The sequence below is a fragment of the Carcharhinus amblyrhynchos genome, chromosome 2, assembly GCF_965287045.1.
Source record: "Carcharhinus amblyrhynchos chromosome 2, sCarAmb.v2.hapA, whole genome shotgun sequence".
NCBI lineage: Eukaryota > Metazoa > Chordata > Chondrichthyes > Carcharhiniformes > Carcharhinidae > Carcharhinus > Carcharhinus amblyrhynchos.
In genome coordinates, this window is record NC_137325.1 from 127,238,391 (window position 1) to 127,250,929 (window position 12,539).

Sequence of the window (12,539 nt, forward strand, 5' to 3'; positions counted from 1 at the left end):
TGCACCGCAGCAACTCGCCAAGGCTCCTTCATGGGAGCACCTGAACCATTGATCTCTGCCACCTCGCAGAACAAGGGCAGCAGATGCATGGGAGCACCACCACCTGCAAGTTCCCCTCCAAGCCACTTACCATCCCGACTTGGAAATATATCACCATTCCTTCATTGTCGCTGGGTCAGAATCCTGGAATCTCCTCCCTAGGAGCACTGTGAGTGTTCCCTCACCACAGAGACTGCAGCAGTTGAAGAAGGCAGTTCACCACCACCTTCTCAAGGGCAATTAGGGATGGGCAACAAATGCTGACCAAGCCAGTGACACCCACATCTCAACAAGCATTTTTAAAAATTAAAAGACAAAAATGGTCCCACAGACTTTCAAGGAAACTAATTCAAATTTAGTTTTAAAACTTAGAAGAGTCACTTTATTGTGATTGAATTTACACTAAGTTCAACGTGAAGCTGTGTCTTATGGTCTCATAGCCAAAACTGTATTGCATACCCATGTTAGTTTGGCTCCAGTAATGTACCACATTTCCCATTGCTGTGAAGCCAATGACGGTTTCATAGTAGTGCAAAGTACTATATCATTTAACTCCAAAGGTAGAACTGTGTCACTTTTATTATTGACTTGCACCAGAATCCTATCCATTCTCATAGAATCCATACAGTGCTCAAGGAGGCCATTCAGCCCATCAAGTCTGCACCAACCACATTGTCATCCAGGCCCTAACCCCATAACCCAATGCATTTACCCTAGCTAGTCCCCCTGACACTAAGGGCAGTTTTAACATGGCCAAACCACCTAACCCGCACATCTTTGGACTGTGGGGGGAAACCAGAGCACTCAGAGGGAACCCACGCAGACAGGGGAAGAATGTGCAAACTCCACACAGACAGTGACCCAAGCTGGGAATCGAACCTGGGTCCCTGGCACTGTGAGGCAGTGGTGTTAACCACTGTGCTGCCATGCTGCTTCTGTTGGCAGAGATGTGGCTTATTGATCAAATTAAGAGTTTTCTTTCAACTGCGGAGCCTGAGAGGGGGGATTCTGCCCCAGAAAATGCTGAAGAAAGGGAGAAAATAGCTTGCATTTATATCGTGGCTTTGCTGAGTTCAGAATGTCCCAAAGCTCTTCACATATGATGGAATACTTTTGAAGTGTAATTGATGTTGTAAAGTAGTATATGTGGCAACCCATTTGCATACAGCAAACTACCTGAAATAACAGTATGATAATGACAAGTAATCTGATTTTTGTGATGTCGATTGGGAAATAAATATTGGGTCCGGACAACTTCCCTGCTCTTCTAGAGAAATTAAAAAATCTGTGTTTATAAAAGCACTTTCCTTACAACCTCAGGGTGTCCCAAGTGCCTCACAGCCAATATAGTGTTTTTGAAGTGGAGTCAAACTGCACATCTTTGATTTGATTTGATTTATTGTTGTCACATGTATTGGGATGCAGTAAATAGTACTGTTTCTTGTGCACTATACAGACAAAGCACACCATTCATAGAGTACATAGGGGAGAAGGAAAGGAGAGAGTGTAGAATGTAGTGTTACAGTCATAGCTGGGGTGTAGAGAAAGATCAACTTAATGCGAGGTAGGTCCATTCAGAAGTTTGATGGCAGCAGGGTAGAAGTTGTTCTTGAGTCGGTTGGTACGTGATCTCATACATTTGTAGCTTGTCCCTGACAGAAGAAGATGGAAGAGAAAATGTCTTGGGGGGGGGGGCGTTATGCTGGTTGCTTTTCCGAGGCAGCAGGAAGAGTCGATGGGTGGGAAGATGGTTCGCGTGATGGACCAGGCTTCTTTGAGTGAGAGTGGAGGAGGAAAGAGAAGAAGGCAGAGAAAGCCTTACGTTGTGAAAGACATAGGTCTTTATTGACCTCAGGAAACCTCAATTCTTGGATGCAAGCTGCTCTTCAGCGGAGCAGAGAAAAGCTACAGTTGTTCACAAAAGGATTAAATGAGGCAGAGAGAGAATTAACCAGAGTTGGAGTAATTGGATTATGTTTCAGGTGTTGAACTTGCTATTCTTCAGGCTGGCTGGTACAAAACATAAGTAGGCACCAGTTGGAACTTTGTGTGGAATCAATGTAGCAAATTTGAAGTTGGCATCTTCAATGTGGCAAACCAGCTGTGCTGGAGAATGAGGTTGGCTGAGCTGATCCAACCTTATCAATGGAATTTAGTTGAATTGATGTGAATTGCTTCATGAAAGTAAATTAAGATCCGGAAATACAATGCCCCTGATTTTACCAGCACAGCCGCCCCGAAATCAGGGCAGGCGAGGCTCGCAGGACGCATGTTCCTTTGGCCTCGGGTGCAACCTTACGAGCCTTGGGCAGCTGTGCCTTTAAAATCATAGAACTCATAGAACCCTATAGTGCAGAAAGAGGCCCATCGAGTCTGCACCGAACACAATCCCACCCAGGCCCTACCCCCATATCCCTTCATATTATACCCACTAATCCCTCTAACCCACGCACCCCTGGACACTAAGGGGCAATTTCTTAGCATGGCCAATCAACCTAACCCACACATCTTTGGACTGTGGGAGGAAACCGGAGCACCCGGAGGAAACCCACGCAGACACGAGAACGGCCAATGAGTTTTGCTTTCCAAGGGGAAAGGGAGAAACTACCTTGTAGCCAGCATCCATTTTGAAAATGATAAGCAAGAAATCCGATCCTTAACTCTCAGCCTCATAACAGTTGCGACTTATGCCTCTTAAGCAGCACAAATGGGAGAAATGATTTATGGCAATTGAAGGGTTAAAAGTCCAGAGGAAATACTAAATGTTTTTTTTTAAATAAGTAAATGAAAGGTAAATGTAGGCCAGCCTCATCTACGGCTGGGATTCTCCAGTCCCGCTGCTGTGGACGGAGATTTGGTTGAGCGCCAAATTCTCCATTCTTGCTGGCAGCAATGGTGGGCTGAGCAACGCCAAAGAATTCCAGCCACAGTTACATCCACTCTGCAGCACACAGTGCGCCCGCACAGGCATTATTGCCAAACTCTGCAAAGATTATGACATGAACTACTTGGATAACCCCTGCTTGCTGAGAACTGAATGCAGTTTGCTAATAGGCAATTCATCAAATGAATGTACTGATCAAATCTCTCTCTGTTTTCGAAAGTAAACGGCCAGATGACTGGGACCGGTCAATTTTTGCTCAACAGAAGGAGGGAGGCTACAAGCTGAAAGAGGGCATCCTTTTCCATCTATACATCAGCACACCTCCATGTGGAGATGCACGCCTGAACTCTCACCGAGAAGCAAGGGCTGAATGTAAGTGTAACCATCTTAGCGCAGGATGTCCACGGTCATCGTGCGTTTTCAAAATTGGGAAGGTAGTGGCACAGTGGTATTATCGCCAGACTATTAGTCCAGAAACTCAGTTAATGCCCTGGGGACCTGGGTTCGAATCCCGTCACAGCAGGTGGTGGAATTTGAGCTCAGTAAAAAATATCCGAACGATGACCACAAAGCCATTGTTGATTGTCGGAAAAACCCATCTGGTTTACTTTAGGGAAGGAAATCTGCTGTCCTTACCTGGCCTGGCGACTAGATATAACATTTGGGGTGAATGGGATCAAAGGTTGTGGAGAGAAAGCAGGATTAGGCTATTGAATTGGATAATCAGTCATGATGAAATGTTTGAAGGGCCAAATCACCTCCTCCTGCTCCTATCTTCTCTGTTTCTATGTGTCTCCAGAGACACAGCAATGAGGTTGACGCTCAACTGCCCTCAAAGTCGGGGTGGACAATAAATAACACCCATGTCCCACGACTGAATAATAAGAAAAGTACAGGTCTTCTACAGAACACACACAATGGAATTACTGGAGATGTACAATATTCCAATTAAATAGTCACCAACAACAAGCTTTCAGAACAAGCAGTCGGATTTTCTACCCCGTGCTTGTGCTATTTGGCAGAAGCACAATTTATGACCTTTTAAAATTCACCACACAATGTTTCGCAAGTTCACTCCTGCTCAAATGCTGAAACATCTTGCATGCGGGGAACGTATTAAGATAAGGAGGATTTAGTGAACACCTCAGAATCCATCAGTTCCGACACAGGAATGCTGACAATGGAAAGCATAGCGGCAATAATAACTTGCGTTTACATATCGAGCAAGCTAGAATATTTCACATCCCCGAGTCAAAGCAGTGCACAGCCAGTGGAGTCAATTTGAATATCATTGAAAAGGAAGCACCTTTATTTTAACATCTCCTTTCATAATATCAGGGATCGCAAAGCACTTTAAACCAAATGAAGTACTCTTGAAATGCAGCAACTGTTGCGAAGTAGGATGCATGGCAACCAATTTTCATACAACGTGCTCCCATAAATAGTAATGTGATAATGACCAGATAATCTGTTTCTGTTTTTCTGATGTTGATTGAGGGATAAATATTGACCAGGACAAATCCATTATTCTTCTTCCAAAGAAAAGAGAAACACTGCTGTTTAGGTTCACAACCCCAGGGGCATCCTAAAGTGCTCTACAAATAATGTAGTGTTTTTGAAGTGTAGTTGCAATGTAGAGAATAGTCAGTGCCTGACTATTCTCCATCTCAAGTGCCTGACTATTCTCCATTTCGAGCAAATGCCTGAGTAAATAGATGGCACGGTGGCACAGTGATTTGCACTGCTGCCTCACCGCACCAGGGACTTGAGTTCAATTCTGGCCTCGGGTCACCGTCTGTGCGGAGTTTGCACATTCTCCCCTGTCTGCATGGATTTCCTCTGGGTGCTCCGGTTTCCTCCAAAAGACGTGCTGATGAGACGCATTGGCTATGCTAAATTGCCCCTTTTATATTTGTTCTTGTGACACAGGCATCGCTGGCTGGTCAGCATTTATTGTCCATCCCTAGTTGCCTTTGAACTGAGCAGTTGAGAGTCAACCACGTTGCTGTGGCTCTGGAGTCATATGTAGGCCAGACCAGGTAAGGATGGCAGGTTTCCTTCCCTAAAGGGCATTAGTGAACCAGATGGGTTTTTTCCAACAATCAACAATGGTCGTCAGTAGATTCTTAATTCCAGATATTTTTTATTGAATTCAAATTATACCAACTGCCGTGGCGGTATTAGAACCCGGGTCCCAAGGACATTAACTGTGGTTCTGGATTAATAGTCTAGTAAAAATACCACTAGGCCAAGACTTCCCCTTCGTGTACCTGAACAGGCATCGTGGTATGGCAATAGGGGAATTTTCACAGTAAAGTCATTGCAGTGTTAACGTAAGCCTATCCGTGACAATAATAAATAAGCATTTTCAATGGAAGGGGAGAGAAAATGAGACAAATATAACGCATCCTTCGAAAAATAGATCTTCACCAATCTCCGTCAGCCTGACATTTTATTCTGCAAAAGGTACTTTTCCCAGATAGAGGAGGCCGCCAATGGAGCAAGGGAAGCTACAGCTGTTTCCAAATGATAAAGGCAACAAATAGTGTCACCAATGAACAACATTTTTGAATTATACTCACTGTTATAAGATAGGAAATGTGACAGTCAGTTCACCTCCTGACTCCCCAGAGCCGATCCACAACCTACAAGGCACAAGTTAGGAGTATGGTGGAATACTCCCCACTTGCCTAGATGGGTGCAGCTCCAACAACACTCAAGAAGCTTGACACCATCCAGGACAAAGCAGCCCACTTGATTGGCACCCCATCCACAAACATTCACTCCCTCCAACATTGACACTCAGTAGCAGCAGTGTGTACTATCTACAAGATGCACTGCAGCAATTCACCAAAGATCCTTAGACTACACCTTCCAAGCCCACATCCACTTCCATCTAGGACAAGGGCAGCAGATAAATGGGAACCCCACCACCTGCAAGTTCCCCTCCAAGCCACTCACCATCCTGATTTGAAAATATATCGCCATTCCTTCAAAGTCGCTGGGTCAAGATCCTGGAATTCTCTCCCTAGCAGCATTGTGAATCAAGCCACAGAATAGGGACGGCAGCAATTCAAAAAGGCAGCTCACCACCACCTTCTCAAGGGCATCTAGGGATGGACAATAAATGCTGGCCACCCAGCGATGCCCGTATCCTACAAATGAATAAAAAAAAAGCTGCCACCTGAATTGGATCTGTCTGTTTTACTGATATTGATAATGAGACGTATATTGTCCGGGACACTGGGAACAGCTCACACTGCTCTTCCTCAACCAGCGCCAGGGAATCTTTAACGTCCACCTGGCAGTCTGCACCTTGGTTTAACATTACAGAAATATGACACTTCCAGAAGTGCAATGCTGCATCTGGGCTGTACTAAACTGTCAGTCTCGGTGATGTGCTCAGTTCCCTGGAGTGGATGTTGCAAAGTGTTTGATTCAGATACAGGGAATGACAGTTCATGCTGTGATGAGAGGTAATCTTTACATATTCCTTGTAGCTCATCAAATTCTCCCTGCCCTACGAAGAGGAAATGGAAGGACAAAATGAGCTCATGAAATGCTCCTCTATTTGAGTGTGTTACCATAGAATTCCTACAATGCAGAAGGAGGCTATCTGGCAGCATGGCAGCACAGCGGTTGGCACTGCTGCCTCACAGTGCCAGGAACCCGGATTCAACTCTGGCCTCGGGTCACTGTGTGTGTGGAGGTTGCATGTTCTCCCCGTGCCTGCATGTGTTTCCTCCGATGCTCAGGTTTCCTCCCACAATCCAAAGGTGTGTGGGTTAGGTTGATTGGTCATGATAGATTGACTCTAGTGTCAGGGGGAAGAGCAAGGTAAATATGTGGGGTTAGGGGAGTAGGGCCTGGGTGGGGTTGTGATCGGTGCAGATTTGATGGCCTGAATGGCCTCCTTCTGCACTGTAGGGATTCTATGATTTGACCCATCGAGTCTACACTAACTTTCCAAAAGAATACCACCAACACTATCCCCATCCCACCCTTTCTGTAATCCTGTGCATTTGCCATGGCTAATCCCCCTAACCTACACATCTCTGGACATTAAGGGGTGGTCTACCATGGCCAATCCACCTATGTGCACATCTTTGGACTGTGGAAGGAAACCAGAGCACCCGGAGGAAACCCATGCAGTCACAGGGAGAACGTGCAAACTCCACACAGACAGTGATCTGAGGCTGGAATTGAGCCCAGGTCCCTGGTGCTGTGAGGCGGCAGTGCTAACTACTGTGCCTCCATGCCATCCTCCTTTGGGGCCATCTATTGTGCTCCTTCTGGGATCTTTCGTTTATTATCATCACTATTGTTAGCAATCCTTACTATATATAGTGAATAGCTGGGGTCCCAGCACTAATCCCTGCATTACCCCACTAGTCACACTGCCTGCCATTTGGAAAATGACCCATTTATTCCTACTCTTTGTTTCTCTTTCTGCCAATCAGTTTTCTATCCATCTCAGTATGGTTAGAGGGATTAGCAGGAAAATATGTAGGGATATGAAGGTAGGCCGTGGGTGGGATTGTGGTCGGTGTAGACTTGATGGGCCAAGTGGCCTCTTTCTGCACTGTAGGGTTTCTATTTGTACACTACCTCAACCCCATGCCCTTTAATTTTATACACCAATCTGTTATGTGGGACTTTGTCAAAATCCTTTCAAAAGTCCTAATAGCCCAGATCCACTGGCTCCACCTCATAAACTTAATGAGTTACATCCTCGAAGAATCCCAGTGGATTTGTCAAGCATGATTTCTCTTTTGTAAATCCGTGCTGACTCTGCCTGATTCTGCCACTGGTTTCCAAGTGCTCGGCTATACAATCCTTGGTAATGGACTCCAGAACGTCCCCTTCTACCTTCTTAATTGTCTTTTAAGATTTAAGGAGTTCTCCTAATCCAGCGCTTACTCTCTGACAGAGAAAAGAAGGTGGAAACATACATGTTTGAGTGTTCCTAAGGAGATGATGGAAGTAGAGAATGGCAGAAGTTTGAGAGTGGAGTTAGAAGGTCAGGCTGTGGAGTCAGGCTGACTGGTCTATAATTCCCTGTTTCGTCTCTACCTCCCTTTTTAAATATTGGGGTTACATTCACTACCCTCCAATCTGTAAAAATTGTTCTAAAGTCTATGGAATCTTGAAAGATGACCACTAATGCATTAATTATTTTACAGCCACTTTCTTAAGCACCCTGGGGAATAGATTGTCCAGCCCTGGGGATTCATAAACCTTCAATCCCATCAATTTCCCCTTTTCTCTACTAATACTGATTCCTTCAGTTCCTCCCTCTCGCTAAACCCTGTATCCCCAACATTTCTACGATATTATATTGGGTACATTAATATAACTTCAGATTTGTAGTCGCATACCATTTGATTTCTGCAGCCGTCCAAATATTCCAAGCCAACGCCTTTCACAGCCTCCATGCTGACATAAATGCACTGATCTTTCATTATTTAATAAATAGTTTCCACTGATGGAGTCAACTAATTATTGCAGCCTGTGTGTGTTTTGCCTTTAGCATAAGAGCAGTGTCATTTGAGGTGAGCTGATTTGACCCATAGAAATTCCACTGTAGGTACTTTCTCTTTCAGTTACATGTACAATGTACCTTCTGTAACCCTACGACTTTTTATCTACGCTATCTAATGTGCTACACTCTTGCAAACATTTTTCTGTGTGAGCACAACATTTACGTATCCTTGAGAAATTCCTTCCCAGATTGAAAAAGGAATTGAGCAAACACCGGAGGGGGGGAAGAGGGAGCGGTATCGTGCAACTCCAGCCATGTTTAAGCTAACGGCAATCCCCATTCCCATAGCTCCCAACCTGCTCAGGATAAAGGACCATACAAGCTAGGGCAATGAAACATGATGTGCGGGTTAGGTGGATTGACCATGCTAAATTGTCCCGGCGTCAGGGGGATTAGCAGGGTAAATACGTGGGGGTAGAGGGATAGGGCCTGTCGGTGCAGGTGTGATGGGCCGAATGGCCTCCTTCTGTTCCGATTTTATGATTCTATGAATACCTCCATCTGATTATGATGTGTGTGTGTGTGTGTGTGTGTGTGTGACCTGATAAAGGTACTGCCCATTCCACTACTGTTGCCTGCATGCCAAGTATGACAACGTGCGCTGTACTCTCACAATGCTGGCCTCCTAATGGTGATCCAATCACAGATCAATCACTTTCCGTTAGGAATGCAGATGCTGCGTGGTGCAAAGATACAAAAATCTGAGGTCACATACCAACCAACTCAAGAATAGTTTCTTCCCTGCTGCATTTGAATGGACCGACCTTATATGAAGTTGATCTTTCTCTACACCCTACCTGTAACTGCAACACTACATTCTACACCCTCTCCTTTTCTTTTCCCCTATATACGCCATGAATGGTATGTTTCTGTCTGTATAGCACTCAAGAAACAATACTTTTCACTGTATCCCAATACACCTGACAATAATAAATTTAACTTCTTACAAGCCAGAATGCTTTGCCCTGATGACAGACAGCAGTGCTGTGCTGCTCCCACATTCCTGATAGTCTATTGCCCCCCTCCCTCAAAAGGAGCAAATGTCCATTAAGTGTTTCAAGTACTGTGGTCAGGTATCTCGTTAATGCAAAGAGCCTCATCCCCAGGGTTTGGATCAGTTTAGGTACAGGATGGATTGTCAGATCTTTGGGAAATAGATCTTCTAAGCCCCAGTCTCACACTTTGCCTTGTCTTTTTCAGTGCGGTACGCTTGTATCTAGGTGCTCGCCCAAAATATGGGCGCAATTCTCTCCCGTTTTCACATTTATTCGGCACTTTGAATCTTCTAGCAAGATTGCACCCTCCCCCCCACCCCACCCACCCCCAGGTCTCTTCAGCACAGATTGAAGGCAGCATTTTCTGTTTTCTAGTGCACCACAGTAAACCATTGAACAGGAAAGTGCGGGGACACCTAAGGACCAAGATTGAATCCGGAGAAGGCACCATCCCCATCCGGTCCTGCCACTCCATCCAGACGTGGGACGGCGTACTACAGGGAGAGCAGCTGCTCACAATGTCCTGCACTGACAAAATTAACAGGTAGGAGCAGAAACACTTGCGAGCGGAGCAGAAACTGCAGACTCCCTGCAATTGCTAATATTGCACTGACCTCTCCTCTGATGTCTGCTTCACTGCATTAATTCATTTCATCCATCTATCCACACAGCACAAAATGCACACAATGCATTTGCAGCAAAAGTTCTTATTTCACTTAGAGAGGTTGTAAGATGCAGTGCAGAAACTAGTATTTTATCACCGGGTGATGGTGTGCCACATTTTCAGCTGGAGACTATCAAGATCAATATCTGGGGGGCTTTTTGCTCATGAGATCACAGCTCTAATTAGGAGAATGCTTTGTGTGCACATGGACACCACAGAGTGAATGATCAAATGGCTAACACCATGCCAATACTGTGAAGGTCATCACCACCCATCACTCAATGGGAATAGTACTGTCAAAAGCACTAAATTTTCATTTCATAGAAACGTAGGCCATTTGGCCCTTCGAGCCTGCTGCACCAATCGTGGCTGATCATCCAACTCAACAGCCTGATCATGCTTTCTCCCCATTACCTTAGATCCCATTAACCCCCAAGTGCTATATCCAGCCGCTTCTTGAATGCATTCAATGTATTTCACCCAATTGGCAAGGTGAAACTCATCCTCAGAGTGACAGCCACCTGGAATGGAATTCCCAGCATGGGATTAGAGGCAGAATTCCTGAAACATTTCAAAAACAGTGGGATTCTGTAGCAATCATGAACAAGATAAGGTTTTCCTCTTTCAATATCTGTAATGGGATATTGGATAAATGGTCTAGGGGATTTTCACAGTAACTTCATTGTGGTGTTAATGTAAACCTACTTGTGACACTAATAATTAATCTTAAATGTTTTTAAGTTTAAGTTTAATTTAAATTTAAATTAATTTATATCAATGAGTTTTTTTAGATAGTAAATTCTAAAGTTTACCATCCAATTTAGTAAATTAGATAATAATTGCCCATTTGAAGAAGGCAGTCTCACTAGGCTGATGCCGGAGTTGAGGGGGTTGAGCTATGAGGAGAGGCTGAATAAACTAGGCTTGTACTCGTTAGAGTTTAGAAGAATGAGGGGAGATCTCATTGAGACGTATAAGATGATGAATGGGATGGATAGGATAGAGGTGGAGAGACTCTTCCCACTCAGAAAGGATAATAGGACTAGGGGGCACAGCCTCAAGATAAAGGGGGGGCGGTTTAGAACGGAGTTGAGGAGGAACTTCTTCACTCAAAGGGTGGTGAATCTCTGGAATTCTCTGCCCGTTGAAGTGGTGGAGGCTACCTCGCTAAATATTTTTAAGAAGCGGGTTGATGGGTTTTTGATAAGAGAGGGGATTAAGGGTTATGGGGAGAGGGCGGGAAAGTGGAACTGAGCCACAACAGATCAGCCATGATCTTATTGAATGGCGGGGCAGGCTCGAAGGGCTAGATGGCCTACTCCTGCTCCTATTTCTTATGTTCTTATGTTCCATTCTCTGTTGCAGCCATCCTGTTCCCATTCTTTCATTATTACTGTCGTGTGTCAACGACCAGGATTCTTGTGGAGTAATACTCAGGCCTGAAAAAGGGACCCTACCTCCAAAAAATTCCGCTGCTGCTACAAAAGGGGATCTAAACTGTCCAAATATTTCCACAAATTTTTCCTTTCCAGGTCTAAAGTGGCAAGTCACGTTTTGGACATCCCAAGAGCTAAAAACAGATCAGTTTGAAGGCAGCTGTGCTTTAACTTGTGCAGTTGCCCCCTTGAGTCAAGGGTGTGTAAAGTGCAACTCACCCCCTCCCCATTCTGTGAAAATTGTGAAGACTGTGTTCAGGAAGGGTGGGGAAATGAGACTCCTAGATCCAGGCTTCTGTAACCATTTTCACAAAAGTGCAGAACCTCTCCATCTATATGAAAAGTCAGGCCTTAGGTATGTTTGAGAAGGCAATTGCAATGCTCCTTCTGGCTCGGCTGGTGAAATACTCGGCACTAGTTCCTCATTCATGCCTTTAGAGGCCGTGCATTCAATCGTCTAGACCCTAAGCTAGATCCTACATGAAATCTTTCCCCTTCTCTACAACTCTCTCTCTCTCTTTCTTTAAGACGCTCCTTAAAATCCACCTCCATGACCAAGCTTTCTGTTATCCAAATAACACCTCGGTGTCAGGTTGTGTCCAGTAATTGCTCCTGTGAAGCGCTTTGAGACGTTAGAGGTGCTATACAAATGCAGGTTTCTGCTCTCTATTTATTCTCCTGCTCACCTTTGATTATTCAATGCACGAGCTTTTGCAATAGCTGCTCTTGTCTCGTTTTCTTTCATTGTCTTTTCACTGATGTGCACTTGGAAGCGTTAAGGAAAATAAATTGCGCTGAAGGAAAATGACTTTCGTCAAATAACCTCTGAGGAAAGTGAAAGAATATTTTATCATGCAGCAAGTTGTTAAGATGTGGAATTCACTACTCAAAATGGGGGAGGGGGGGTGGGGTGGCATGGTGATGACGACAAATCCAACAGTAACGTTCAAAAGAAAATGGGATAAAGGTGATAGAAAAC

The 12,539-nt window shown here is 44.7% G+C and overlaps 1 protein-coding gene across 1 annotated transcript in view; it reads left to right on the forward strand.

Annotated features, from left to right (window-relative positions):
- The window catches only part of adarb2 (adenosine deaminase RNA specific B2 (inactive)), a 665,338-nt gene that overhangs the window by 567,379 nt on the left and 85,420 nt on the right, over nucleotides 1-12,539 (forward strand). Inside the window, exons 7-8 of the mRNA XM_080217455.1 lie at nucleotides 3,144-3,295; nucleotides 9,836-10,004. Coding sequence (XP_080073581.1) covers nucleotides 3,144-3,295; nucleotides 9,836-10,004 — 321 coding nt within the window. The remainder of the gene's footprint in view (nucleotides 1-3,143; nucleotides 3,296-9,835; nucleotides 10,005-12,539) is intronic.